The sequence below is a fragment of the Anopheles merus genome, chromosome 3R (genome assembly GCF_017562075.2).
Source record: "Anopheles merus strain MAF chromosome 3R, AmerM5.1, whole genome shotgun sequence".
Lineage (NCBI taxonomy): Eukaryota > Metazoa > Arthropoda > Insecta > Diptera > Culicidae > Anopheles > Anopheles merus.
The window spans coordinates 34,824,018-34,850,789 of NC_054084.1; the positions used below are offsets into that span (position 1 = coordinate 34,824,018).

The window sequence follows — 26,772 nt, forward strand, 5'->3', positions numbered from 1 at the left end:
CTCATGATGATGGTACTGTTTTTTAATTCAATTACAGCTTGTTTAACGCCAGTAGCCCGGGCCTTGCGCTCCATCACCACCATTGCGATACGAGGAAACAATGCTTTAATCCGCCAGATATTAGCATCATTTTCAGCCCTTCTTTTCCTCGCAAAACTCCCTTTTTTTTTTCAAAGGCAAAATACACCCCATTCGGCAGACCGTTTATCTTGAGATGCGGCCAACAGCACACGCATGTTTTGCGTAGGTCCTTTCGCAAACGGCACACACGCGATATCGTGATTTGTAAGCGTGTTGCAAACCACTATTTTTTGTTTGTTCGCATTAATTGCTGGACGCGTTCACACATCAAGCGAATCGATGCTGTCGGATGTGTTTCGACTAAGCGGTGTGTGATTAACTACTTCCCGATTATCACGTATTTTGTATGGGAGGCAATATAGCAGCAAACATTTTAAAGCGTTTTCTTTATGGTACTTATAACACACAATTTGATTGAATAAATAGATCGATTTGGATGATGTTCGAAGATCTTTGCAAATGACGGTGTTTTGTGAAATGGCCAGAAATGTGATAGAAAGCAAAGAAAGACTTACATATCTATTCCCAGAAGGTATTACGCCTGAAAGTATGCAACAGTAGTAGCAAATTCAGGTTTTTAAGCTATCTATAACATTTTATCTACGAAAAGTGCTACAACAATCCGAACAGCTCAACTAAATTTGGGTGAAAGTAGCAGAGCACTTCTACTCTCAATTGTCATTGAAGATCTCCAAAAACCACCACATCCAATTGATCCTAATCAGCTGACCTATTCTTCCAAATTGCCAAACCACAATTGATTTATCGCGAGCAGGATCACTCCAGTCAAGCGGAAACCTTTTGTGTTTGCTCGCGGAAGGCAACAACGTGTCCAAATTTTCCAAAATGCATCCGATCGCCACTAATAGTGTAGCAGCGATAAGACTCAGCTCGGAAAGTAAATACCCCTAGGATGAGGACTTTGCAGCGTGCCGCGCCAACTGAAACAAGCACGAGCCCTGAATGTTTATTCTGGCTTCCAACAGGCCAAAATCGATGGCATGTTGTAGATAATTGATTTATCTAGTTTTTTTCCTTCCAGTTTGAACCCTCCAATCGTCCTAAAGGCAAAGAGAGAAAAGGAAATGCACGTGAACCCCAGCGATTCGTTTAGCCCATTTAATTCCCCTCGCCTATGCTAACGCTATACATTGTACACTTTTTGCATATGCGAAAACTACGCGTCCCAGATTCGCCGGTACAGCAATTGGCACAGGTAAAGTGGCATCCCGTCGGGCTGAATGGTGGAAAACTCGTCCCCGGTTTACCTTTCTTATTTTTTTGCTCCTGCCGTTCAAAATGTGTAATAATTATCGATCTCTACATGCACTCGCCGCCGGCCCGGTGATCGATCAATAATCGGATGGATAACGAACGGCGAAGCAGCAGCCACACATGGTAAGGGGGAAAATTGCACGAAGGGTCGGATGAGACATCGCGATTGCAAAACTGCTCTATCATTGAGCGACAATCAATTGTGAGGATTATTTTGCATCGCTTTACTCTGTACATTGGACGCATAGTACTTTTTTAGCATTGAGTAATGGACTGGATTTGTTTACAGACAGCGCTTGGGGTAAGCCTTGTCTTTTTTTGATGAAAAAGGTTTGCAAAAAACAGAATCTTTCTTTGCTAAAACATATGGGTGCAGAAAATTATGCCATCATTTTCTGGAGGCTTTGGGTATCGAATGCCAAACAATCAGCGACATCATTATTTATTGCATTTAAGTATTTTCCGATGAAATGGCAACTCATGATTTCGGGAGCAAGTGAGCACGAAGTTAGCTAATAACGTTCCGACCGGGAACTTGTCACAGGTGTATCGATGTCATAAATAATTCATTCGATAACAGGTGGTTTTATCGACGTATCCGCTGCCGAGAGCGTTTCGTTGGAAATCAGTACCAGTAATCGGTGCTTGATTACTTCGTCGTGAGGCTTTTTTCCTTTCTTCACCTTATATTGATTGCCTCTTCGCTAATGTCCAATCAATCGTTGGGTGTGTCCCGAGACTAATACCGCACTCCTTAGCACAAATCCTTATCGTCCACACAATTCCTAGAGCCTTACGAGCAGCTCACGAAATCACAACCATCGAGCAGTTACTATTTGATGCCTGCTAACCTCAGGATATCTTCAACATCATCCAGAAGCTTTTTACCCAATCTAGCACCTCCAGGTAAAATATCAACAAACGAAGTGTGTCTTAGCAATTGATGAGTTCCACAGAACTTAATCAATTCCCAAACGGAAGCACTGGTAAAAGGGAGGTAGTTTTTCCACCGGGGCACGTTCTCTGTGGTTCACGTACGAATTTCCGAAACTACCTCTGGCCACCAGTTCATCCCGTACATCCTGCAAACTCTTGATAATTGGCACGTGAAGAACGACTTCCGCTTGTTCAAGATAAACCTCGCAGGCAGCACACCATCAGGAAAATGAAAGCAGCTAGATCACGCTGCCATTAAGACGAATCTCGATAATTAGATTTCGCGCAAAAAGTTTGTTTCGCTCCTGCCAAATTTTTCCCGCCAGGGCAGTTGTTCCCCGCGTGTCGAACATTGGACGACACCGACAAGCAACGACACCACAACTCCGCACGGCTCCGCGCACAAAACTCGTCAAAACTTTGACAACTACTCTCCAAACCGGATAACGAGGAGTGAGTTAAAGTTTGGACAAGTATGTTGGTTTTCGATTGGCTCTAGGTGTATGTGTGGACACAGCTCTTCAATCATCGATAGGTTGGAGTGATGTTTGAAACTTTCTGCAACTCCCGTACTGACTGGCTACTGCGAGGAAGTTTGTGAAAACATTCCCATGTTTGATAAGAGTGTGTGAGCGAACAACTTTGCCCTCGGGGAGCTTTCTGCACATGTTTGCGTTTATCTTGGGGCGTACGAACACAAGCTCTGGGCACTACTTGCCGGTGTGCTCTACTGCGAACTGGGCGGATAAACGGAAACATTATCGAAGTGGCGATTCACACTCACACATTCCATGGCCGACGGGCGATGCAATTTTTTTTTTTTTTGCTTTTACTTTCCAAAGTCAATTCAAGTAGTTTATGAATGCAATAAAACTCAAGCATTGGCACACAATAGCTGCACCCCTCGATGGTTGGCGCATTGATAGAGAGTTTGTGGCTATGTGTGTGTGTGTGTATGTCTTTTTCTACGACGTCGCGCAACAACAATAATCAAAGTTAATTAAAATTCTACTTCATCACCCCATCGACCCCCACCCGGACCACACCACCAGGCATCGGGTCGTTACGGAGGTCCGCCGGCTTGCAATAAGTGCACTGAATGCGTTCAAAACCGCACCCTGCACCCTCTGGCGTCTGGTATCTTAAACGAATCGTGCGATCACCACCTAACACTACTTCCACCCCCTTGCCCTTAGAGGGTGGAAAGAAGGTGGTCAAACTCGTGGCGGAAGGCGTTGTGTCTTTGTGTCTGAGGTGAACAGTTTTTTTTCCTTCTCCATTCGATGTTTAATCCGTGCAAGCCGCAAGCTATAAAAAGGGCTGCCCGCGAGAAGGGCCATGAACAATTGTTTGCATTCTTCGGCAATGTGGAATGTTCAGGAGAACCGTTTTCTTTTCTTTGGGTGGAGCAGCACCTCCGATGCATACGCAAGTGATCGATTGTGCATTCTACGAACGTCACCAATTACCGGAGGTGTTGAAGTGGATAGATAGCGCTTTTTTAAAGACAAATGAAAGTTTTAGAGCTGCATTTAAACACCCATTGGATGACCCGTTTGTTCAACTGAACGGAAGAATGCGGAAGAGCGCTGCATGGACGTGATAATTATCAACCTTCCGCCTCCAAAAACCACTAAGCAATCTCATCTAATATGCAAAAAACCAACCCATTGATCATGAATTAAATGCAAAAACAGCCACACCGGTACTTAGCCACACAAGACCATTTACCGAATATTGAATGCTCCAACAGCTTCCTCGTTAACGCCACCAAATCAGGTCATCAGGTGGGCTTTGGGAGAAATTAAGCCAGCATCCCTAATAGAGCACAACTCATCATCATCATCACCATCGCCATCAGCACACATCGATCCAGTTTGATGGGCGGTTGTGATTGGGCCAACATTTTCGCGGTGTTGTTAGCATTTAACCGCCTCCTGAATACCTATGTATAATTTCGACGCTGCTATATTTCGCTCTGGCACAATTGCACCCGCCACCACAGCGTCATTTATAGGAGCATAATGCACCAACCGACTACTAGGAAAAGGGCACCCAGCTTCATAATCGTCCCCCGGCACGCGCGACTCTCGGCGGTGATCGTTAATGGAAGGTTTCCGTTGTGGCGGTGCTGTTTGGCAGGCACAATGCGCCTAATACGCCTAATTATAGACACACGTAATCGGTTGCACCAAACAGTTTGCGCTTTGCGTGTGCACTGACGTTTTCACTCGGTGTGTAGAAACGGAAGGTACAAAATCCAGCTTGAGTTGTTTGGAGGAGAGTTGAGGAACTATCGTTTGGCACAGTCCAATTTGTGATTTGGCTAGCTTCCTAAGTGCCGAGATCCGGGTTTCCAGACTGTCTTCCGAAGAGACGTTTAATGATCGAGTTAACACTCCTAATAGCAACGCTTTTTTGCGTTTGCTGAATTGCACAGAAATTAAGTGGCAGTACTTACTTGTGCTCAACAATTACCGAAGAAGAAGTCACTGCTAAAGAGGTTTTACGATTACGACGGGAAGCAATTAATACTCCTACTGGGTGACGACCAATGAACCAATATTTATATCACTCAATGTCAATCACCAGGTCGTGGCCCCAAGGTCGCAGTGGCTCGTACGTCCACGCCAATAAACGTGCCACACCGAGTGAGTGAGACGGCTTCTTTACCCGGCCCATTGGAAACAAAATTTACACTTCTGCAAATTCAATCAACACTAATCCATCTCTCGCTTCGTCGTCTTCTGTTTTCCCTTTCTGCACTGGCTGACGGAGAGTGCACATCCTCATCCTCACAGACCTTCAAACTGATAGCGACACAGTTACTGGTAGCGCACCTGATAGCCTTTGCAGATTCACTTTCCACGGATACCCTGGATCTCGGGACGACGTGTGTCAAACTCAATCCTAGCCTTGATTGAAGTGAAAACCCGCCGCCACTCCCCCCGTTTACTCGCTTATCCGGCAAATCTAATCACATCTGTAGCACAACACCCAGGCACACTCTTTGCTTCAATCGAGCATGCACATCGAGCGGGTGCGACACACGCCAGCGTGCGCTGGACACGGACCAACACATGACCCACATCTGGGTACCGGCGGCTTACGTCCGGGCGTGCATTAATCCGAGCCGTCGCCTGTACGTGTGCATTGGAATGCTTGGAGGCGGCAGGGGACGACGCATAGGGGTGTGTCGTTTGTTAGGAATCATTTAATTTTTGTTCCATATTTTAAATAATCCATCCAGCCCTTGCACTTGCAAAACGGAATCCGTACGACAGATCGGACTGGGTGGGGTTTTGCTGGACAAATGTAATTGGAAAAGCAATTGAATGTATCTAGCAGAGAGTGAGAGAGGATTGGTACGGATGTACGGCTTGCGGAATGGGAGGATCGGAAATTGATTTGATTGCACGATAGATCTCTCTGTGTGTGAGCGCTGTTCGACGACGTTTGACTGAGGCTTACAAGCTGAAGTCGCACGACGACGACGACAACGACGACAACAGCCGCTAGATGCACATCTCCATCCGGTCAGCCGGAGCTTTGAATCCGGTGCTTCTGACTTGCTGGCTGTCTGTGTGATCTTCCGAGAGTGATTTTATAATACCAAATTAATTCAATTGCAATCGGGGGCGCACTCAGAGTTTGTGTGTTCTTGCTAACACGGTAAATTTCCCCCGAAGCCATATAGACGCGTGTGTTCGTACCATTTCGGTCCGGGACAGATGCGGCACTGGAAACAACTGGGGTTAAAATGCTGCTGCCCGGGTCCAGCTGCATCCAATTATGCTTTTATCAATCCATCATTTTTACCAAACGAAAAGGGATGTGCAGAATATCATTACGCAATATCAACATTCAATTCAGTGAAATGCATCAGTCTGCACGTGAAACCTCATCATTGTTAAAATTGGAAAAGGAGCGCAAATAACATTGAGCATCATGTCAGGCTGAACGCTCATCGTAGCTGAATTCGCAATTGAATTATGAATTCTTGTCGAAGAATAGCTCAGAGCGATGTATTTTACATTAAAAAATCAAAGTGAAATTAATTCTGCCGAATGAAAGAAAGACTTTCATCAAATGCTTCTGTCTGAATTGATTAATTATGATTACACGCATTTCCACCCCGGGGTATTCGTGTACATACACGCGACAAGTTGTTTGACATACATACCAACCACCAACAAGTCCTTCAGGGACAAGGGGTTCGAATACAAAAAAAAACTATGCGAAAAAATTCGCCACACCAATGATTAATGAGATGAAATGAATTCCAAGTAATTCAATTTGATGCATTATTTTCCATTCGTTCGCCCATTCTCGCTCTCGCTATCGTTTTATTTACAACTCCAGCAGACGATGGGCGACAACAACGATGACGCCACCGAGGCGTCGCAACCGAGTGCCCAAGGTCGTACGATGCTCATTTGTCCGCACACCAACCGTCCGCGTTTCGCACACGAAGATTAATGGAAATTCGCGACAATACACACAGCGCGCAGAATGAAAAATAGATTTTGCTGACGTTTTTGGCTTTTCCCTTTCCCAAACCAATAAACCTCCAACCAACAAACCAGATCATTCAGAGCTGGGCTAACAATGCGAACTGCGATTGCCAGCCAACATCGTTGCAGTGCTATAATTAGTACATTTCGAGTCTGTTTTGCGACCACCGAATCAGTTAAATAATATTCTAAACCAAAAACCCTTTGTGGTGTCGTGATTGTTTTAAGCATAATTTAAGAGTGGGTTCGTGTGACACGAGCACCGCATTATGACACATCGTCGCATTGAAATTTGAATAGTCCTTTTGCCCAAACACTTTTGCGCCCCGCCGAAACGCGCAATTAGACACGGAACGTAGAAAGCGAACCAACAAAATCGACCGTTGATAATGATTTCTATGTCCCATTGACGCGCGCGCGCACACACACAGGAGAGCCCGGCTTGTCACTCGCACGCATTGCGGCCGGCGATATTTGGTACATTAAATTATGCGCGGCCTCTTAATGAAATAATGAGCGACATAAAACCGTCACCTAGGCGCGGGGAGTGTCGCGCGCGCCCGGCTCATCATCATCACCGCGCGCGGGCACGCAGCAACACAATAGACATTCATTTGCATATGAAACCATACACCATACGAAACCATATATCCCGGAATCGAGAGGAGAAATAGAACGGGTGCGGAACGGCAAAGAAAAAAAAGGGTGGAGAATGTTTACGTCCAAATGGGACGAGACAGAGGATACAAAGGATACTCTACCAAACCATCGGGCGTGTGCCTGCGATTTGTCGATGCACTTCCACAACACGAGGGACACCGTGTGCAATGGTGCATTGTGCTGTGATGCAGCTCGAAAGAGAGAGAGAATAAGAGAGAGCAGGATAGAAAATGCAGGAAAAAAGGAAACATATTTATGCACACATGGGCGCACAACAGAAATCTCATCATCATCCGCAAACGGGTAAGCAAACGGGGGCATCCAGGACAAACCCCGGAAGAAGAGGCACAGGACATCCGATGCCCCCGTCGAAAGGGGTGAACGTTTTTTGGTGGCAGCAGGCGTACGCGTAGATGTGTATGCGTACGCGTGTAATATTAAAATCAAATTCGTCATATCACTCAAGCGCCGTTGAGCACACGGAACTAACGTGACGTGACGCGCAAGGGAGAGAGAGAGAGAGCAGGGGAAATAAGCGAAGAAGAAAAACTCCAACCCCGTGAAACTGAAAAACAATTGAGATTGATTTAACTTTAACGAATTCCGTAATCAATCAAACTCGCACATACAGACAGGCAGGCGCACAGGCCAGTTTTAAAATTTCAACCGTTTGAAACACGCGGGACCAACGCGAGCGCGCACACGTCGGAAAACTGTACAATCAATGTGCATGCAAGATGTACAAAAAAAAACCACACAGAGCAAAAGAAACGCAAAAACCGGTCAATGGCACACGACCGAGATCGCGTCCAAATGTCAGACCGGGACCCCGGGGAACAGGGTCGTCGAGGTGCCGAGGGGGAATGACAACAAGCATAAAATTGTCCGCTTCCGCTCTGCCGCTCTTGATGGGGCGAACTCTCGGGGGTTATGCTTTTCCTCCCTTTCCTTACCTGTTCACAACCGAATGTGGAACGCATCCCGGGGACACTACCACGAATCAAATGTCAACCACTTCAGGGATATTTCCACTTCATTATGAAGGTGTGCAGCACGTGACACACACATACACTGCGTCTCTGATTGTGTGCTGCAAATGGGCAAAGAGGCGTTTGACGAATGGCTCTCCTATTTTTTTCACAACGTCTGCATACAAAAACGTCCTTAGGGTGAAATGAATTTCTGAAAAATGTGTATAAAAATAGATAAACTCCACACAATAATAGGACATCGTGGAAAAAAACACAATTGTTTTTAGCTTCACCATTCTATTGTCCCTCGACGAAAATGGGTCCTCCTCTCGTGCAGCTCATCTTTCACCTCTTGTCGGGTCCGTTAAAGTTATCAATTTACCGATACCGGAACCAACACGGCGCCGTGAGGTAAAACGCTGCAAAGAACAGTACCTCAGAGACAGCCCCTGAAGGGGCATACGAAAAACCAGGACGATGATGATGTATATCGGGTCACCAGGAACGGGCCTCAACCGGTGAGCACACGCGTGTCAATTTTACATCCATTTATGACAGTTGTGTTGTGTTCCCCCTGCTGTTCCTGTTGTTGACCGATGCGTAGAGAGAGCTACACGACCGCACACAAACCATCTACCAGACAGATACACACACACGCTCTTGGATGGGGATAACGTCCGTTTTGGGACAATTGGAACTCCGGCTCAGGGAAAGGTGGGCGGGAAAGTGCTGGCTGGGAACGGTGGAACGATTCGTTCCATTTTATGCTTCCCCGGTGCACTCTGTTAACGTTTGCACAACTTTGCACAGCCCAACAAGCATGTACGCATCATCGCTTGTCTCCATTGACCCGTAGAACGGTTGTGCCCGGTTGCCATACGATGCTGTCCCGATAGCCAATTTGACCCGAAAAATACCTGCCCAAACACAATGTGCAATGTGACGAGCGAATCAGGCGAACATGGCACGGAATTGGGACGGGGCAATGTAACGGGCTGTGCGGCTCTATGCTAGTGTCACCACAAATCCATTACGGGGTTCGTTGGAGACGGGTCAGATGATATTGCTACTGCTGTGGTTTGCAAAACAGGTCTGCCGTTGGCAGATTCAATCTGGCACGAGAAACACCGTACATGCACATGCAGCGGAGATGCTAGGACACTAAATTCCTGATGCACTTGTGCTCTTTGCTCTCTTTTATTAAAGGATCCTACAACATAGGCTTTGGAAGGTGCATAATTCTAGATGACGTAAACATTTTCGAGTACACTTTATGCCGGAAAGAAGAAACAGCAAGAACAAAATCCCCAGGAGACCATTCTCATACCTCTCAACACCAAGCCTCAAGGCCGTCAGTTTCACCCGAAAAGAACAAGTTTTATCATCAGAGCCGCAGAGTGTTCCTCTGCCGCTTCGGTGCTAACCGGTTCCGGTGCTAATTTCACGCCTAGCATCAACATACAACAACAACAAAAACAAAAAAAAAGCTCAGACTTCTGCAAGTCTGAAGCATCCGGCCAGTGTGTTGAGCGGTAGAGTTGATTCGAAAAGTTTTTGAGTTTATTTCCAACTCTGAAGTTTGCACCCCCTTCTAGCTCTTGTTGCTGCTGCCAACTCCGCACTAGTGCCGGGTAACGAGATGGAGAGTTGGTGCGGAATTATATAGCTCGTGCCAACTGTGGAAGTGCGTGATGGGCGAAAAATGACAGCAAATTAGCACCAATGGACACATCGTCAACACATATTATCTGTGGCAAGTGGGCAACAAACTCACAGTGGAGAGTGCTTGTGCTGCTGACTGCTGGTCGTCGTGTACCATATGGGAGGTGTTGGTAATGGACGAGAGTATCATAAGGAGGGCAGATGTTGGAATCTGGTGACATCTGCAAGCTGATTGTTCTTTTAGATAGAAGCTGATTGCTACCGGAAGACAGTGGAAAGTTACGATTATGGAGCACATTATCTTTGTTCCATTAGTTGTGTACGTCCCTGGGATATGGCCAGTGTCCACACCAGCTAGAGTGGAACTAAGAAAACTTGAATTATGAAGATGAAGACAAACGGACGGTTTTGTTAACTCCAGTTCCACTACCAAGACGAAATAATCTACTGGCGTTATGTGAACAGTATAATGAAAGTCGTCCTAAATGCTCCTCAAAGTATGCAATCTACAAAACAAAACGTGATTCGTCACGCAAAGTTGCCAAAAAACTGCCTTTTCCTCTGCTACGCACTTTCTGAAAACGCAAAAACCTTCTGAAAGGTGTTAATTATACGCAACAGGTCGTTCTAGAGGACCAACCAGAAATAGCCCAGATGACGTTGATGTGTTCACGTGAATGGAAACGTAAGCATAACATCATGAACTTTGAGTTTCCTACAACAAAAGCTACCATGCTTCTTCCATAAGAATGCGCTTCCCGACACTTAAAAGACTTTCCTTTTTATCGCTTCGTCCGAAAAATATAATCCCCTTTTCCAAGTACCTAACCTCAACCGACTAATTAAAGCATCGCACAAGGTTTGCACATTCTTGCTCCATCTCCTTTACGCTGAACCCTTCCCGGAGAAATGGAGAAATTATTTATTTGGGCCACAGCAAACGCCCGGCATACCAAAATCGCCCGGACAAAAATGATTACTATTCAGCACAGGGTACACTGCGCTCTCGCGGAGCCAAAAAGGTAGTAAACAAATTAATTTCCGCCACTCCGCAGCACCCAAACCGCAACACACCGTCGCTCCTCCACCTTCTCTGCTTTATTTCACGGCCATCATAAAGCACAACGAATGCTTAATTCTCACCGGTTGGAGCTGGTCGAAGGGAAAGAAAATGGTGCGAACGCCGCCACCAGGGCAGGGTTGCCGATGGTCCATGTGAGCAGCCGTTGCGCATTTTGCTGCCCAGCCGGAAGAAATCCATGCTAATTCGTGTAGCATTATGAGTATTTTTTTTCTCTCCCTCTCGCTAGACATCAGCTTTGCGGCGATGAACTTCCTTTCTTCCGCCACTTGCAATACCTGCCACCACAAAGCTCGGGTTCGGGTCGATCAGCAGCGAAAACGCACATCAGCGCGCAAACCCCCTGGCGTGAAGATTTCCAACCCCCGGGGCGAACCTCTGGCTCTGGCGCACACGCTAACAGTTTGCCCTCCGGCGGTGGTGGTGGTGTTGTGCTGTGGCCTGCATTCGGTGATGGATTTCTGGCGACCGTCTCCGTCTCGCCTGCCTTTGCATTCCACGTTGGACAGCTTCGGTCGCGTAAAACAGCGGCACGGCGCCCTCTGACTGACAACAATCGCGGCAAGGGCTAAACGTTTCCTGTCATCGGTGTCAGCGGTGCGTCAATTCGCACGCACACACCGCATGTGGTCCCCGGCCGGCGCTGAATATGATCTGAAATTTTCATTTCTCTTCACCCAACCACAGCACGAGCGCGCGCGCTCGCTCCCCGTGACGCATCACGCAGTTGCGAGCCGAGCGCGAGCACGTTCGCGCGACATCAACCAAACCAAACGCGGGGGGAAAAATGCAACCAAATAATGTTCATCATCCTCCAAATGCGATCGCCGTTTCGCACGGATGCAAGCATCGCATCCAATTACGATTATTCGCGTTTGTTCACTTTGAGTTGGTAAAAGTGAGGTAAGAAGAAAAAAAAGCGATACAATATGAAGTGCAGTCGCATCCGCTTTTTTTGCAGGTCAACCGAGAGCGAAGCAGACCGACGAGCTGAAACTGTCCCATTCACAATCAGCATGGCGTGAAAAATGAGTCAGCTTTATGCTTGAAGTGCATTTTCCTAAACGACACTCTCAGCAGGCTGTGGAGTTTGTGTGTGCGCATTGAGTGCAATGAGTAATTCGCTTGTGTGCAAATGCACTGCAACAAGATCAATGACGGATGTGCACTCGACCAGCCGGTGTGTGTGTGTGTCGCATTGTCTGAAGGACGCTGTAGTTTAATCATCATTAGGACCATATGGCTAAGCACCGGCACTCGGCCATGTGCATCGCCCGGCATTAGAAAGCGCAACGTAAGCGTAATTGAGTAATTGAGCGATTGGGGCGGGCTTGGGCAAACTTTACAATGAAAGCCGGATGAAGGGCAAACGCATCGTGGAAAATTGAAGCGGATTTCATCTAATAACATTGTAACAATAAACCTTTATTCTGTGTTAATCAAACTTTTTTATTACCACGTTTTCCTTGAAGACAATCCCAAATCGATCGAAAAAATAAATTGAACCATTTCCACACCTCACCTGGCGCAAAACCGGAAACGCATATGCGCTAAGACATCTCTTTCCAATAGTTCACGCCTCATCAAATATCGATTCCAACGGCCTGCCCGTTTTCTTACAGAAACGAGCAGTGCACCGCCACCAAGTCGTGCCATATTGTTCGAGTTAATTTGAAGTGCGCACCCCTTCCCGGGAAACCCTTTCAATGTGGCACCCTAGCACCACCGGTAACGACTCCTTAAAGGACTTCTTAATAGCAAGTTTGCAAGGGGTTTCCTTTTCCAGCGACGAACTTCCCGGGGGAGAAGTGGTTGAAAACGAATAATTCTTAATTTTCCACAGGGACTTGGGTTGCAAGTGAGGACCCAAGCTCAGCAAAAAAAAACGACACAAAACCACAACCATTTCACGACGGGCACTAATATCCCCACAAGAAGTCACAGCAGGGACTGCAGCAGAGTTGCCCCTCTTTTGTTGCTTTGACTTGACGTGGTAATGAAAATTTACGACCCATGCTGTTCAAAACCCACCACAGCACGGGCTCGCGTGTAAGTGTCTTTTTTGTGTGTTTGCCAACCCTCCTCCTCCGTGGTTGGGGGGGAAGAGGATGAGCCACACCACACGTTAATGAGAAAGTATCTTCCTTTAAGACAATAGCCTCAACCCCCGGTGATGGCAAGTAACTTCTGGAGCGTGTTAATAACGCTAGTCAAGCGGATCGAGCCGATATGCTATTACCCAAGGCGTGGAGTGAGTATCGGACGCTTGGACCAACGACCGTCGTTTGTCGGCTCGATTGGCAGAAGAGTTCTGGTTCACTGCGCCGCCCGTCTGACGAGGAGCGAATGTCACATTTTCGATGGTGTTGTTTTGCTCCACAACTCGAGCGGACGGCGATAATAACTTACTGGAGCGAAGGAACAGTATCGGTTTGTGCTAAAGTAGCAGCGTCCACATTGCGTCGGGTGCTCCAATTAAATGAAACGTTCCCAATTTCTTGGAGGTGACAGGAGGTAATCACCTCCGAGGCAATAAATACCTCCGACACGTGTATGCCCTAACTATAGGGACAATCCAGCTTCGTGGAATAAACATACACGTGGAAAGTAGCATGGAAGATGGATGTGTACTGGCGAACAAAACAACGCGACACATCTCCTCTCCAGATGCTCCAATCAACTCCAATATAGGACACAAATCTCTAATCCATCATTGGTTTATTTTTTCGTTTTGCTCGGGTTTTCATGCTAGTCTCGCTTTTGCATCGATGAATACACCAAGCACGCTAATCAGAATTATTTACGCTCGCTCGGTCCCGCCGTTCGCCGACTAATCTTCCCGAAATAGGCGAGTGACCTTGATTATCTCTGGAGATTCGGGGTTTTGTTTTCGGGGCGTTTTTTTTTTGTTTTGTTTCCGCCTGCATGCCGGTCGGTGTCGGCTTGTTAGCGCATCAAACCATCGAACATTTAATGACCCGAACCGAGACATACACACACACACAAAGCTCTATCGGAAATCAAAGGTTCCGATGATGTTGCTCCGTAAATACACAGTGGTCGCCACAACAAACAAAAGGCTGCTTCAGGGCGAAAGATCTGGTTTAATGATCTCATCGGCCATATTCTAATTACAGTCCACGGTAGAAACACGACGCGAAGCGCGTTTTGGAATTTCTCTTCCAATTTCTTGTACCATTCGTGGGAGTTCCATCGTAAGCAGCTCTGCAGTTCCGATTTATCTGAACTCCCCCGGAGCAGCACTCTAAACGAGAATAGACTTCCGATCGGACGAACTTTCGACAACACACTTAGAGTCATCAACAACAACACACAAAAAAACGACGTGGCAAATCCGTAAACGAACTTTCCCTTTCTTATGAGCGCCCCCTTAAAACAGAGAGCATAATCTGCACCCATTAATGACACAAGCCTCACTTCGGTGCCGTGTTTACCCATAACACCGGCTACCGTTGGCATTAAGAGTTCCTTTCAGCTTCAGGGTAAAGGTGCACGAGAGCCTGGCAATTTCTGGATGACGAAATGATGGAACTATGCTACTGAACTCCATTATATCTTCCTTAAATCGCAAACATAACCTACACTCATCCACCCATCATCGTCGTGATCGCGATTGTTCTGTGTTTGCGCTGGTTCGCTCTTCCAGCACATGGGCTGACTGCCTCTCCGTGCACTTCCAGAAGGTTGTAATTAAACTAAATCCAAGCACGACTTCGCTTAAAAGGCCACGAACTACGAAAATCGTTCAAGCAAAAGTGAGCACAAAAACCATATCCGGCGCCGCATACCAGTGCTTTGTTGCTCCGAAAGAAAGTGAAGCACTTTCTTCCCGCCGCCGTACTGTACTGCAACACTTCCAAACGTCCCGCCGTTTAAGGAAACCGAGAAGAAATGGAGGTTTCGTTTTCCCAAAAACCATTTTTTCCACCGACTCAGCTACGCTAATCGATAACTTCGGGACCGTTCAAGCTTGGAGTGGTTCACTCCCGCCGTGTGATCGTGACTAATCGATCGGAAGAGGAAGGGCAAGGAAAAAGTCCATCGTGTTCCACAAATTCGAATCTAAAGCTCTCCAGCTCGGAGAGAAGATGAATCGATTTGAAGGGGGGGAAAAAACATACAAACATCGGGAAAACGGGAAATCTATGCTACGAAATTGAAATTCGTTTACCACCGACGGGACGGTAGAGAGTGGGTAAACAGATTTCGATTTCGACTGCAAACTGCACGGCATCAATACAGAAAACGCGATGAAAACTGTGGAAAATTTAGAGATTTCTTCTTCTACCGGTTCATCACCGTGCAAAATTGGACAGACGGGAAGTTCTTCCTTTTTTTGTTGTACTGTGGTGCATCGAACGTGAAACATGAAATAATAATCGCTCCAAAGGTGGCCCCCCTCATTTCCCCGACATCCAACATTCAGCTGATTTTATCGGGTCAATGTTTGAATGAAAGGCATAAAACCATGAAAACCACATCAAAAGTGTGCAGATCTCCAATCACAACCGATCGATCTAACGAAACTTCTCGCACAGCTTTCGATTGCTCGATCTTTGGAGAAGAGGAAAATTGATGAAAATCTCCCGTTTGCATCAGATCCAGCAACTATTGTTTATCGATTATGGTGCAGCAACGAAGGCGTAGCCGGCGTTTTGTGGCCAAAACATAACGAGATAACAGAAATCGGGAGCACAACACACACAGGAAAACCGAAATGGGATTGAAAAATAACATAACCAAACGGTTCCTGCACGCCCGACTTATCTTCCCTGTTCGTTACATATTGGAGCATTGGAATGGATGTGCCTCACTCCGCATGATCGTACGTGTCCGAAGGCAAACGAGGTTGACCGCAACAACCAAACCCCTTTGGCTGCCCTCTATATTCGCTCTCTTACATGATGGCTTTGTTAGTACGATGTACCACAAAAGCTGCACCATTGACTCATCAGTTTCCTGCACAAGTGGTGGTGCCTCCGATAGCAGCTCTGTTCTGTAAATGGAGTTTCTTCATGGCCGTTGCAAAACCTCCCATTGCATATGGGGGCCAGATATGGAAAGCAGGTGATGGTGGTGGGTCGCACCATACACACATGCCGTGCCATGGCGGGAAATATTTTAATCAATTACCGATAATGATCTCAAACCCTTTTTAAGTGACGGGAGACGCCGTTTTGACTAATTGCTGACGACCTGAGCACCCCTCGGGTAAAACTGTGATTGTGTAATTGAGTCGTACTAAAATGTATGCGGCCTACAAAGCACTCTCTCTGCCCCCCCCCCCCTGCAACCCCCCTCGAAGGGAAAGAAAGAGTTCCATCAGTTCGCGTTTTAAGGGCGCCGGCTTAAAATACGATAAGATTGTGTCCGCGCCGCTGACGTGTCAAAACCGGAGCTGCAGTAAGACGTGAAGACGATCGATTTAGTAACCACCGAACCACGGGGAAGGTAGAACCGGAAAAAGCGACCCGCATCATCGCGCAGAGCGACCCAATGCGGCTAGGGAAATGAGGTGAGCACAATTTCACCCATCACCCATCATCATCATCATTATGGGCTTTTCACCTTGCTTTTTATTTTGCTTCTTATTGCACGAGGCGGCGGCTTGGGAAGAGAATGTCTCTTCTTTACGGTGGGATGAAATTTTTGCTCGCGTCATTCAAATCTGAGAGGGTTTTTTGCTGCTTTTTAGAGAAAGATCTTAGACCCTTAGCTATTGGCAGGGAATAACCACGGGAGTATTATGTTTTGGGAAAAGAATTTTACAACATCTGCGTTCGACGCTTTCCACTCTGCAAGATTGCCCGTGACGCAATGGGAAATTTGGCGCATTTACACACACACACAAACTCAGAAGCTGAGTTTTCCGTCACTACAATGAACCAAGGTGGAGTTTGTTGGTTTGGTTGTAAAATTTCGCAAACTCTGCCTGTTTTTTTTTGTGCAACATCGAAACACGCCTTACGTTGTATAATGAAATGATGGCGCCCAATTGTTGTTGCCCCAAACGCTAGTAAGAGTTAGATCATGTGAACGATGGCAGCAGTTCGCCAATTCGCAATTACACCACCAACAGCTCCTCTGCTGTCGCATATATATTAAACGGGTACCCGTTTATGATCCACGTCCGTCTAAACGGGACCGTTTTTCGCTGAGCGGTGCCGCCCAACTACCACCCCGAGTTACGTGAGGGACACACGGGACAATCTTGGGAAGTAATGGTACCATTATGCTAACCGTTCGCCGGCTTTACATTATTGTTTACATTATTGTCCACCTCTCCGAAGACTCGTAGAGGAGTGCCATAGTGTCGCTTTTCCAAAATGAAAACGTTCCAATTATGGTTCAACCTCCACAGTCAGCATTGGGCAGTATGCCGAATGCATCGTAAATCATGCAAAAAAACAGCCGCTCCATACAGCAACCTTCTTAAAGACCCACAACGAATGATAGATTGATCTGTCACTTTTGTTCGAGGCACGCCGAAGGAACAAAATTCTCGACCCAACAGCTCATTACACAGTCGACCCAATTCTTGCCAATGCACTCCACGAACAGCGGACACCAAACTATTTCCCACCATCATTTAAAGCAGGCGAAGAAAACCTCCCTCAAAGCCGCATTGATATTGCCGCACAGAGTCATGAATTTCGGGGCGCTAAAATGTGTGAACCTCCCTCCTCCACACGCGTTTTGGAAACGGCCTGGCGTGATTGTTTAAGAGGGCCATCCATCGAAAATACAGTGTGTGTGTGTGTGTCTCGCTCCCTTTGTTGGAGCTACAAAAGTGAAACTTTTCAAATGACAGTAACGCACACACCACTTAGCAAACGCTACTGGAAAGAGCTGGAAACGGGTCGGGTGTCGGGTACCAAATCGTACTACTTGCAATTACTTGCCCGGCAACGGTCACCACACTTTCATAATCGTGGCGTGTACGGGGACGAAGTGGTGGCACAAATTTATGAAAACATTCGGGGGCATTGGTCCTATTGCGCCAAAACCAAGACGTACCACCCCGAATCACGAATCAAAGTTTGGTGGCGATCCATCGCGAACGCACCACAGTCCACAGTCCCACTTTTCTACGATTCGATTTCAAATTGCTTCAGCCACACACTTCTGCAACGCATGATTTTTTTTTTCTTCACTCGATTGCTATTGTAGTTTAAATGAAAACAAACAATTTTTGATTCCACTTCTTGCTGCCGGCTTTTGCTCCCTCTCTCTCTCTCTCTCTCTCTGGCAATGCGCATCCAATCGTCTAGCGCCGTCGTCTGTACGCCGTATCTTCATTGAAACGAGCACTTTGCGCGCACCAGAAGAAGGCGCAATCCCGTGCTCTTTGTCGGGCCACTTTGTCCGGCTTGTGAGTGCTGGGACGGTGAATTCGAATAAATTCTTCGCTAGAACACAAATAAATAAGCGTTCCCAATGACGCCATGACTTGCTTGCAATAGGGTTGATTGCTGCGGCCGCAACAAACACTTTAGCTCTAAAAAGGCATTTGTTCCCGGTTTGCAGTTAAACACTCTGTTCCACTTCATTTGAGTTCGGTGGGTGGAGAAGTGGGCCGAGGAATGGTGTTGGGAGTGCACTACGGCAAGGGTCTGTTTCCACTTCTGCTACTCCCAAACAAACCCCAAATTGATTCCGAAGAGTAGGGAAACAGAAAAACGAAGAGAAAATCCCATTAGAATGTTGGAAGTTCTATTTTCCGATGGTCTGTTCTCCTCTAACTGTAACATCGCAACATCTTCCGAGTGACCGAGCGAGTGACCGTTATCGTTGAGGCACTCTTACCCCCGCACTCGATGCAAATCGACCCCATCGACCATAAGGAAATGGGTATGCCAAGCAACAGTGTTTGGAAAATGTATTCATACCCAAGAAACTCTCGACTGCCTTGCTACTACAAATGCCAAACTATCAACAAGTCTCGACGAGCGCGTCTTGACTCTTGTTGTATCCACTCTGTGCCCCACATGCTCCGGTGGAACTGAACGGGAAATATCAAGCGCAAACGATGATGGGAGGAAAAATAAATACATTTCCCTTTCTTTCCCTAATTTCTGCTACTCGCCCAGTCTCAGACTGAAGCGGGGAATAGTCTCACGGAATCGAAAATCAATGTAGGAGTAAAAAAAAGGGGCCGAAATGGGTGTTTTGAGGGCAAAAGAAACCAAAACAAACATACACTATCTGTTCCATTTTGCCGCTATGCTGCTGCTGCTGCTGCTGCTGCTGCTGCTGCTGCTGCTTCCCATTAAAAGTCCCGATTCCAGGGGCAATTTCCAGACAGAACTCAGAACCTCCGCCAGAACTTCCGATACGCGCTCGCACCACACTAACATATGTTTGCTGTTATCTTTTCTCGGGCTCTCTGTGTGCGTTTCCGAAAGCAAACCTATGAGTTCATCCCAGAAGAAGACTCTTCATCGCTCTCACGCACACACACACACACACAAAGAATGCACTCTTTATGGATCTTGGAAGCCTCATCCTTCCAGAGCCCGATCGTTAAAAGGGGCAAACATTGTTGCAGTTCCAATTTGGTGGGATTTTACAAACAACTGACTTCTTCCCTTTTATGTTACATTGAAATGCGCCACACTAGACGATCTTGTTTGTGGTGGAGAGCAGTCAACAGTTTGCTCTGGGTTGCACACACAGTTGCGCAAAATGCAAAAACCGCATCATGATAACGTTGAGATGGGTTTAAACTTCCAGCTTAACGAGGTTCCTCGACTCTTACCCAAACTGTCCCAAGAACACACAGACATGGAATAGTTGCCCCTATGCACATTTGTTTTCTCTCCCTCCCTCATGATGCTCCTTACTTAAATAGCAAACACATGTAGTCGAGAGGACATAAATATTTAACTCAGCCCGAAAATGCAATTGTTTCACGTCATCAACACACACTGCAACCGAAGGGCGCTGCAGCAAACGGGGCCCTTTTGTTTGTTGCTTTTTCCATTCGGAGATAAAGAAAGCAGTGCATAAAACCTACCACACACACACAGCAGCGGATTGGAGGGTTCAAGGCAGGATAATTTCCCAAACGAAACGGCTCGACGCGAACAGCGACGACGAACAAACAACAACAACACGGCCGACCCTCCAGAAGATCTTGGAACGTTTCCTGCAAGCACCAACAAGCGTGCCCTTCGAGAATGTTTTGCTTATCTGCGAAAGTAAATAAATTGAACTTCCATCAAGCAATGGCGAAAATGCGTCCACATTCGCCGATAAACACCCAGCTCGCCACCGTCAGGCCAGGACGGGCATGAGCTCGAGCATCGTTGAGTAGGCAAATTTCAACTGTGTTTACAGTATCTTGCCCGCCCTGCTGACGATAGTGCAAACGGGTACCGCAAGGTTTTTCCGCCTGCCCAAAAGCTGTTGCAAACGATCGAATGACAGGGTCAAGAAGCATGGCCCACACAAACTAACCAGAGCTGCAGAGTGTGCTGGAATGTGCGCGACGCATGCAAGGAAGCTACTAAAAATCGATTCCGAGTATACACTACCACATCGATGACGTAGGGATATGTTTGGCACCGGCACGAGGAGGAGTAAAACGCGAGATTGTTCCATTGCGTAAATAAATATTTTTGTTAAGCCCGGGAAACACTTTTCTACCGGCTAACATTCTCCCAACCACTTCTCCCGATTGCCGAATTTCCGAAACTAGTTTGAGGAGGGTTTTGCTTTTGCACAGATTGCGTCCACGGCCGTGAACCGTTTCGAGTTTCGATGACGTCAATCCACAACGGCCACAACGGTGTGTGTGTGGCTTACCGTTTCAAAGTTTGATGTATTACCGGGCCCATTCTCATTCTTGTGCAGCATTTTTGACAAGGGTACAATCAAACCGTACCCCCAAAAAACCGCACAAACCACAAGGAAAAGCCGGTACAACCAATCTGATGATGAATCGATCCATATCCACTGAAAGGATGGAGTGGAAAGCGGCTGGCAGCAAGTGTGCCTCGTTCCACTCTTTAAACACATCCTAATACCTCGCGCTAATCTACATTTATCGAACATGCAGGACGAGATTGACGTTCCCGTGAAGACCCCGGAATAAAGTCACCCACAGCCGAGCGGAAGTCAGCCTCCGCCGGATCACAAAAACCACCTCCAAGCAGAGCGGAAAAATAGGGAACGTATCTCAGGAGATGGGGAAAGGGGTTGATTCCACTTCCGCACGGAGAAAATGGAAAACCAATCCCGACATGCTCGGGGCAGCCTGCTCGCCCCATCTCGCACATGGAGCTTACACGGGCTAAGCCACGGTAAAAAGCTAACCGTTCGCATATACCACTATGCTTATGCTGATTTGTCGGTGAATAATAAATAATGTTCTGCTGGGCGATGCTGTTGGTCGTGCGAGCCGTGCAAAAAGTTGCCCGTGTACCGGTGGGAAAACCGGAGCCAGCAAAAATCAACACAACAGCGAAGCGAGATTGCCTTCGGGAAGGGGAACGATATCGAGGCGGGAGGAGGGGGGGGGGAGCAAAAGTCAATGTGGATGGGAAAGGCGGAACCGAATCTTTAAACATGAGAATATTATGCTATTTTTCAGGACGAGAGAAGCCCTTGTTTTGTCTTCGCCATTTACCGCCCAAAACAACGTCCCCAGTGGGGGAGTTTCCTGTTGCTCGGAAGTACATAATGGGTTAAATTATTATGAGCTAATAAATTTTCTTCTCGAAAAGTAAGCGAGAGAGACGGTTTTATGGAGCTTACGGGGATTAAAATTGATTTTACGCCAGGAATTGTTCTAGAACACATTACTCGGGTTTTATTTATTGGTATTTTAATGACCCGTTTCAAACCCGCTTCGATGGTAAAGACGGCAGGCGGGAGACTAGTGTGGGGATACGCGCCGCTCGTCGTCAGTTCGAGACTTAAAATGAGGGAAACTATAAAGAGTCTTTTGAAATCAAAATTCAGATCGAAAATGATAACAGGTTGGTTGGTATGTGTAGTATTAGGATCTTGTGTACTGCCAAAAGAGAAAAAGAAGAAGAGCATATCTTGTTAAGAAAATCGTTACGAAACAACAAGCTTTTTGCCACACATGCCCCCCATGATTGACGATCGAAATAAAATTAAATTCACCGATAAAAACAGACAAAAGTGACGACCACCGCTCCGATCCAATCCGCATACAAACAGCACATCAACGCGCACGCTTACTGCTCTCTATTTGCCACCTGCAGTGTGTGATTGAAACATTTCACTCCTCTGCGCCACCACCACCAGTTCGTTCTGCTGTTTGCTGCGTGTGTGAGCCCAGTGTCTGTCAAAAAAAAAAAAAGTTGATCTGCACATGCTTTTATCCTGCCATCGCATCAAGAGAAGAAAAAAATCAAGGGGCACCCACCCAGAGGGAAAGGACTCTCCACCAACTCACCCAGCGATAACATGGGGTGGCGAAATTGATTTCTGGCACCGCTGTGTGCCAATAAGTCTGTGTGCGGGGTCGACAACCAACAGGCAGACCAAAACATCCGCCACATCAACAAGCGGCAGCAGCAGCAGCAGCAGCAGTGGGAGCCGCAAAAAACAAAAGCGCTGCAACACTAGCGCGACAGATAAACACTTCCCCAATAGCAAAACCAGCTGGTCATGGTGCCCCCGGGGCGATTGGGGAACCGCACCCTAGGGCCTCCCAATTTGACACCTGTTGCTTTTTTTTTGCTCCCCGTACGCAGAATACCAAACCGATTTTCAAACGGTAAAATAATGAACTACGGGCTTGCAGAGATGGGTCAGTGGAATGGACCGTGAAACTGCGGCCGCCCTTGGCACAAAACACCAGCCGCCCCCAGTAGAACAAATAAACACGGTTTCGATGGTGTGTCAACTTCAGGACACACGGCTGGGTTATGTTTATTTTCCATCATTCTCGAGCTACCAATCGGTTCGCCGATACGTTTGCTTTGTATGATTGAAACGATCACAGAAAGCAACCACCAACGTCAACCTGTGATGTGATTCCATGCTCGAATGTGCTCGTCGTCGAAGCGAGAAGCAGAGAAGAAGCAACCAGAAGAAAAAATACACAACCTGCCGGATGATCTAATCCATCACTAATAAGAGAAACATCACGCATTCAGTAGCTGACAGACGCGGTCGGAGCGCGCTGAAACGCCGTGTTGTCAATCAAACAGGCTGCTTTCAGAGTAGATTGTGGAGGCTCCCGTGCCGAGCATAAAGGCCTCATCCTTTCCCCCAATCGATGCCTATCGGGAGCCGATATCGAAGCTAATGGATTAATCTCGTCAAACCACTATTTTGACGCCTCTTTCCAGAAGGTAATGGGTTGAAGAATTAGCAAATATCTCTGCTTCGGCTGCTTGAGACAATGACCGTATCCCGCATTCCTTTCAAAAACTGATGCTGATGGCTTTGATGTCCTAACAACCACAAAACCTTATTCTACCTTTGATCGACTAGACAACAGGAAAAGCCTATAGTATGAGGCTTTGTATACAAAAACAATGTCGGCAAACGCAATCGCTTCTTTTGCGCCTCCACTCGGCATCGTGTGATCGACACCTTTTGGTTCATTCGCCCGTCCCGGTACGCCGCATTTAGCCTGATTGACGTATTGAGCCCGGTAAATGGGTGTAGATTAAAACAAACTAGCGTCTAATAATTATGTATTTAACTCGAACGTGCAGTTAAAACCATACCACCACCGCTACACTCCAAATGAGCCTTGCAATCATTACCACCTCCGCCCTCTTGCCAGTCGCACACTTTCTCTTTCTCCTGCCCGAGTGCTGCGCGCGCTTCCTCGTCTCGGGCATCCGCTGTGCCCTGGGCCGGGCTCTGCTAGCGATGATTATTTCTCGTATTAAGGTACGAAATTTGCCATCGGTTTCGGTTATTGCACCTTGACGCGAAATTGTACTTGCACCGAGGTGTGATATGTGAGTGTGTTGGGTGTACCGGAGAGTTTGGATTCATTTTCACGGATTTTGAAAAATTCATTTCACCAACGCTTCTGGAAGTTCTAGGCACCATTCTTGAAGAATTTTAGAGAATTAGATAACTCTAACTCGTCATAACTAAAACCCCTGTTAATATCTTCAGAAAAATCTTAAGTCATATTCCTAAGACTCAATAGTAGCCATCTTAGGAGGATTTGCAGTCATGGATCTCAACAGGTTTAGTAAGCCTACAAACCAATAAACAATAGTCTCCATAAGCCTGGATAATACTGATTCTAATCCTGAACAATAAACCAAAATCCATTGCTACTCTTGTCATGTAAAAAGTGCATCACTTTTCAAGATTACTTGAGCGACGTCATGTATTTTGATAAGCATCTCCAGTAATCTTGAGTCTTGTAATACTGCAGATATTAAAGAGAGCTTTAATACAGAGATTGATGCCTATCGGCCTAAAGGCTGTAGATTAACAACCAGGAACCTTATCATACACAACATAATTCTTTAAAACGACCTATCCAGAGTAAGTTAAGAATAAGTTAAATGCTAATATCATCCTCAGCAATGATGTTTACAACAGCGTTGAATTGCTCAGAAATGTCTGGACCTCAACAGTTCAGACTTTTCGTAAACCTAATCAATATAAGTTATGACCGAAAACCTCTTTTCCACCAACATTTCGATAAACCCGCAAAGAGAAACCACCTCCATCATAACATTATTGCTTTTCCACTCAAACTCAAAACATTACCCCGCCCCTGAGTGTTACATATGCAAAACAAATCCCCATAGCACAGCGATCTGCGTAAACACTTACCCTTGTGGTGATAAGCGTGAGCTCCGATTAAGGCTGCGCGTTTCATCGTCCGCTCCAGCGCCACCCGACGTCGAAGAACCTTTCGATGCGATCGGGCTAAGATTGGCACTACCCGGTCTGGAGCTGCCGTCCGCTAACGGCCCACCAGGTGACAGCGCACCGGCACCCCGGCCAGCTCCGCCACTGTGCCGCTGATCATCAGCATCGTCGATTACGTTCTCGTTCGTCACGATCTGTTCGAGCATTTGTATTTTCAACATTTTCACGTATATATTTGGTTTAGCTTGGTGAAGACTTTCCCTCCCGTGTGAGAGATGTGAGGTGGAAACTTCTTCGTCCTCTTCTTCCTCTTCTTCACAGTGATCACCTCAATCAATCATCTGAGGCAGGTAGATATTGGGATGATTATGAAGCTACGGACACATTAGTCGTTTTCCACAGACTGGACACTAACACTCACCCACCCAGGGGTTGGATATTTCACACTACACTTTTTCGCTCCCTACCCCTCGCTGTGGGGCACATACACGCACACATACATTTAGAAACACGTACACGGACTGGGAAGAAGAAGAGCATTTGAAATTAGTAATACGGTTTTGGGTCGCGCAGCACCTTCTCCCCCTATCGGCCAATTTCACGGCTACACACCCACAGAAACAGACAGCGCGAGTACACTATTGCACACCAACAAACCAATTTTGGAGTAATTTTCCCCACACTTAACGCCACCTTCCCCTCCCCCCGGTTCGAACCGATTTTCCGATACTTTTCTTTGCAATTTTTCGAAACCCCTGCTCTGGTACACTCACACAATCTCACTCGCGTGGGGTTAACAAGATCGGCCACAGTGGGACACAGAACGATCGACGTCTGGATGTTTCTTTTTCCACCTCGTTACAATTACATTCCAACACGCGTCTTGAACCGCCACCCACTACTACGGCTCGACGAAGTTGGCGTACTCGCGTCACGTTTTGGTTCGACTTTTCCACTGCCAAGTACCGCACACACCTCACCCGCACGATGTGCGCATCCGTTTCACATTCGTCTCTTGTCTTGTGGTTGTGCATTAATTATTGTTGCACTGCACTTTCATTTCACCTCCACTGGCAATGCCACTCGGGCCCGTCGAGTCGTCACAACGGTTGGCGCAGTTGCGTATTGCGTTACGCCAGCCTGAGAAAAAAAAACCTGCACCGCACCGAAACGCTACCACCTATTTGTCCATCAATCAGCGCCGGCGAAGGACACACACATCGAAGATGACGATGATGGCAGTTTTCCAAAATTTTACTCCACTCTTCAATCAAACCAGAGGCATAGATCGAAACCTTCGCCTGGGTGTAATTTGGTAGCAGCCGGAAGTTTGTATCCTTTCCAAGTGGCCAGAGTTGAAGCCTTCAATGGTTCAAGTCCTCTTAGAGGTAGCACAGTCACTGTGGAGGGGAAAAAGAGAATTAAAAGACTTATTATTACACGCTGTTCATGACGCTTTATGGGCTTTACGATGGGCAGTGAAATCCAGCACAGAAATTGCGACAAATTGAACCATAAATTTCATTTAAACGCGCCTATTCAAACGCTCCTCCAAAGCCTCGAATCGGCGATGAGCGAACGAGATAAATCAATCCAACCGGAGTGTGTGCTCTTATGGGAAATGAGATTAATTTAACGTTCGATTGTGTTCGACTCCTCCAAAGCCTCCCTCTTCCTGCAATGTGCCTGAGATGCGACGAGATTTGGTTCATTAACTGATTTCGACTTTTCCTTCCCCCCT

At 46.8% G+C, this 26,772-nt stretch overlaps 1 protein-coding gene across 6 annotated transcripts in view; it reads right to left on the reverse strand.

Annotated features, from left to right (window-relative positions):
• The window catches only part of LOC121596586 (rap1 GTPase-activating protein 1), a 160,225-nt gene that overhangs the window by 120,546 nt on the left and 12,907 nt on the right, over positions 1-26,772 (reverse strand). For 3 of the 6 annotated variants that reach the window (XM_041921653.1, XM_041921652.1, XM_041921651.1), the window contains exon 2: positions 24,993-25,552. In XM_041921653.1, coding sequence (XP_041777587.1) covers positions 24,993-25,252 — 260 coding nt within the window. In that variant the 5' untranslated portion in view covers positions 25,253-25,552. Of the gene's footprint in view, positions 1-24,992; positions 26,432-26,772 lie in introns of all 6 variants that reach the window. The other 3 variants (XM_041921650.1, XM_041921649.1, XM_041921654.1) reach the window with 3 other exon arrangements.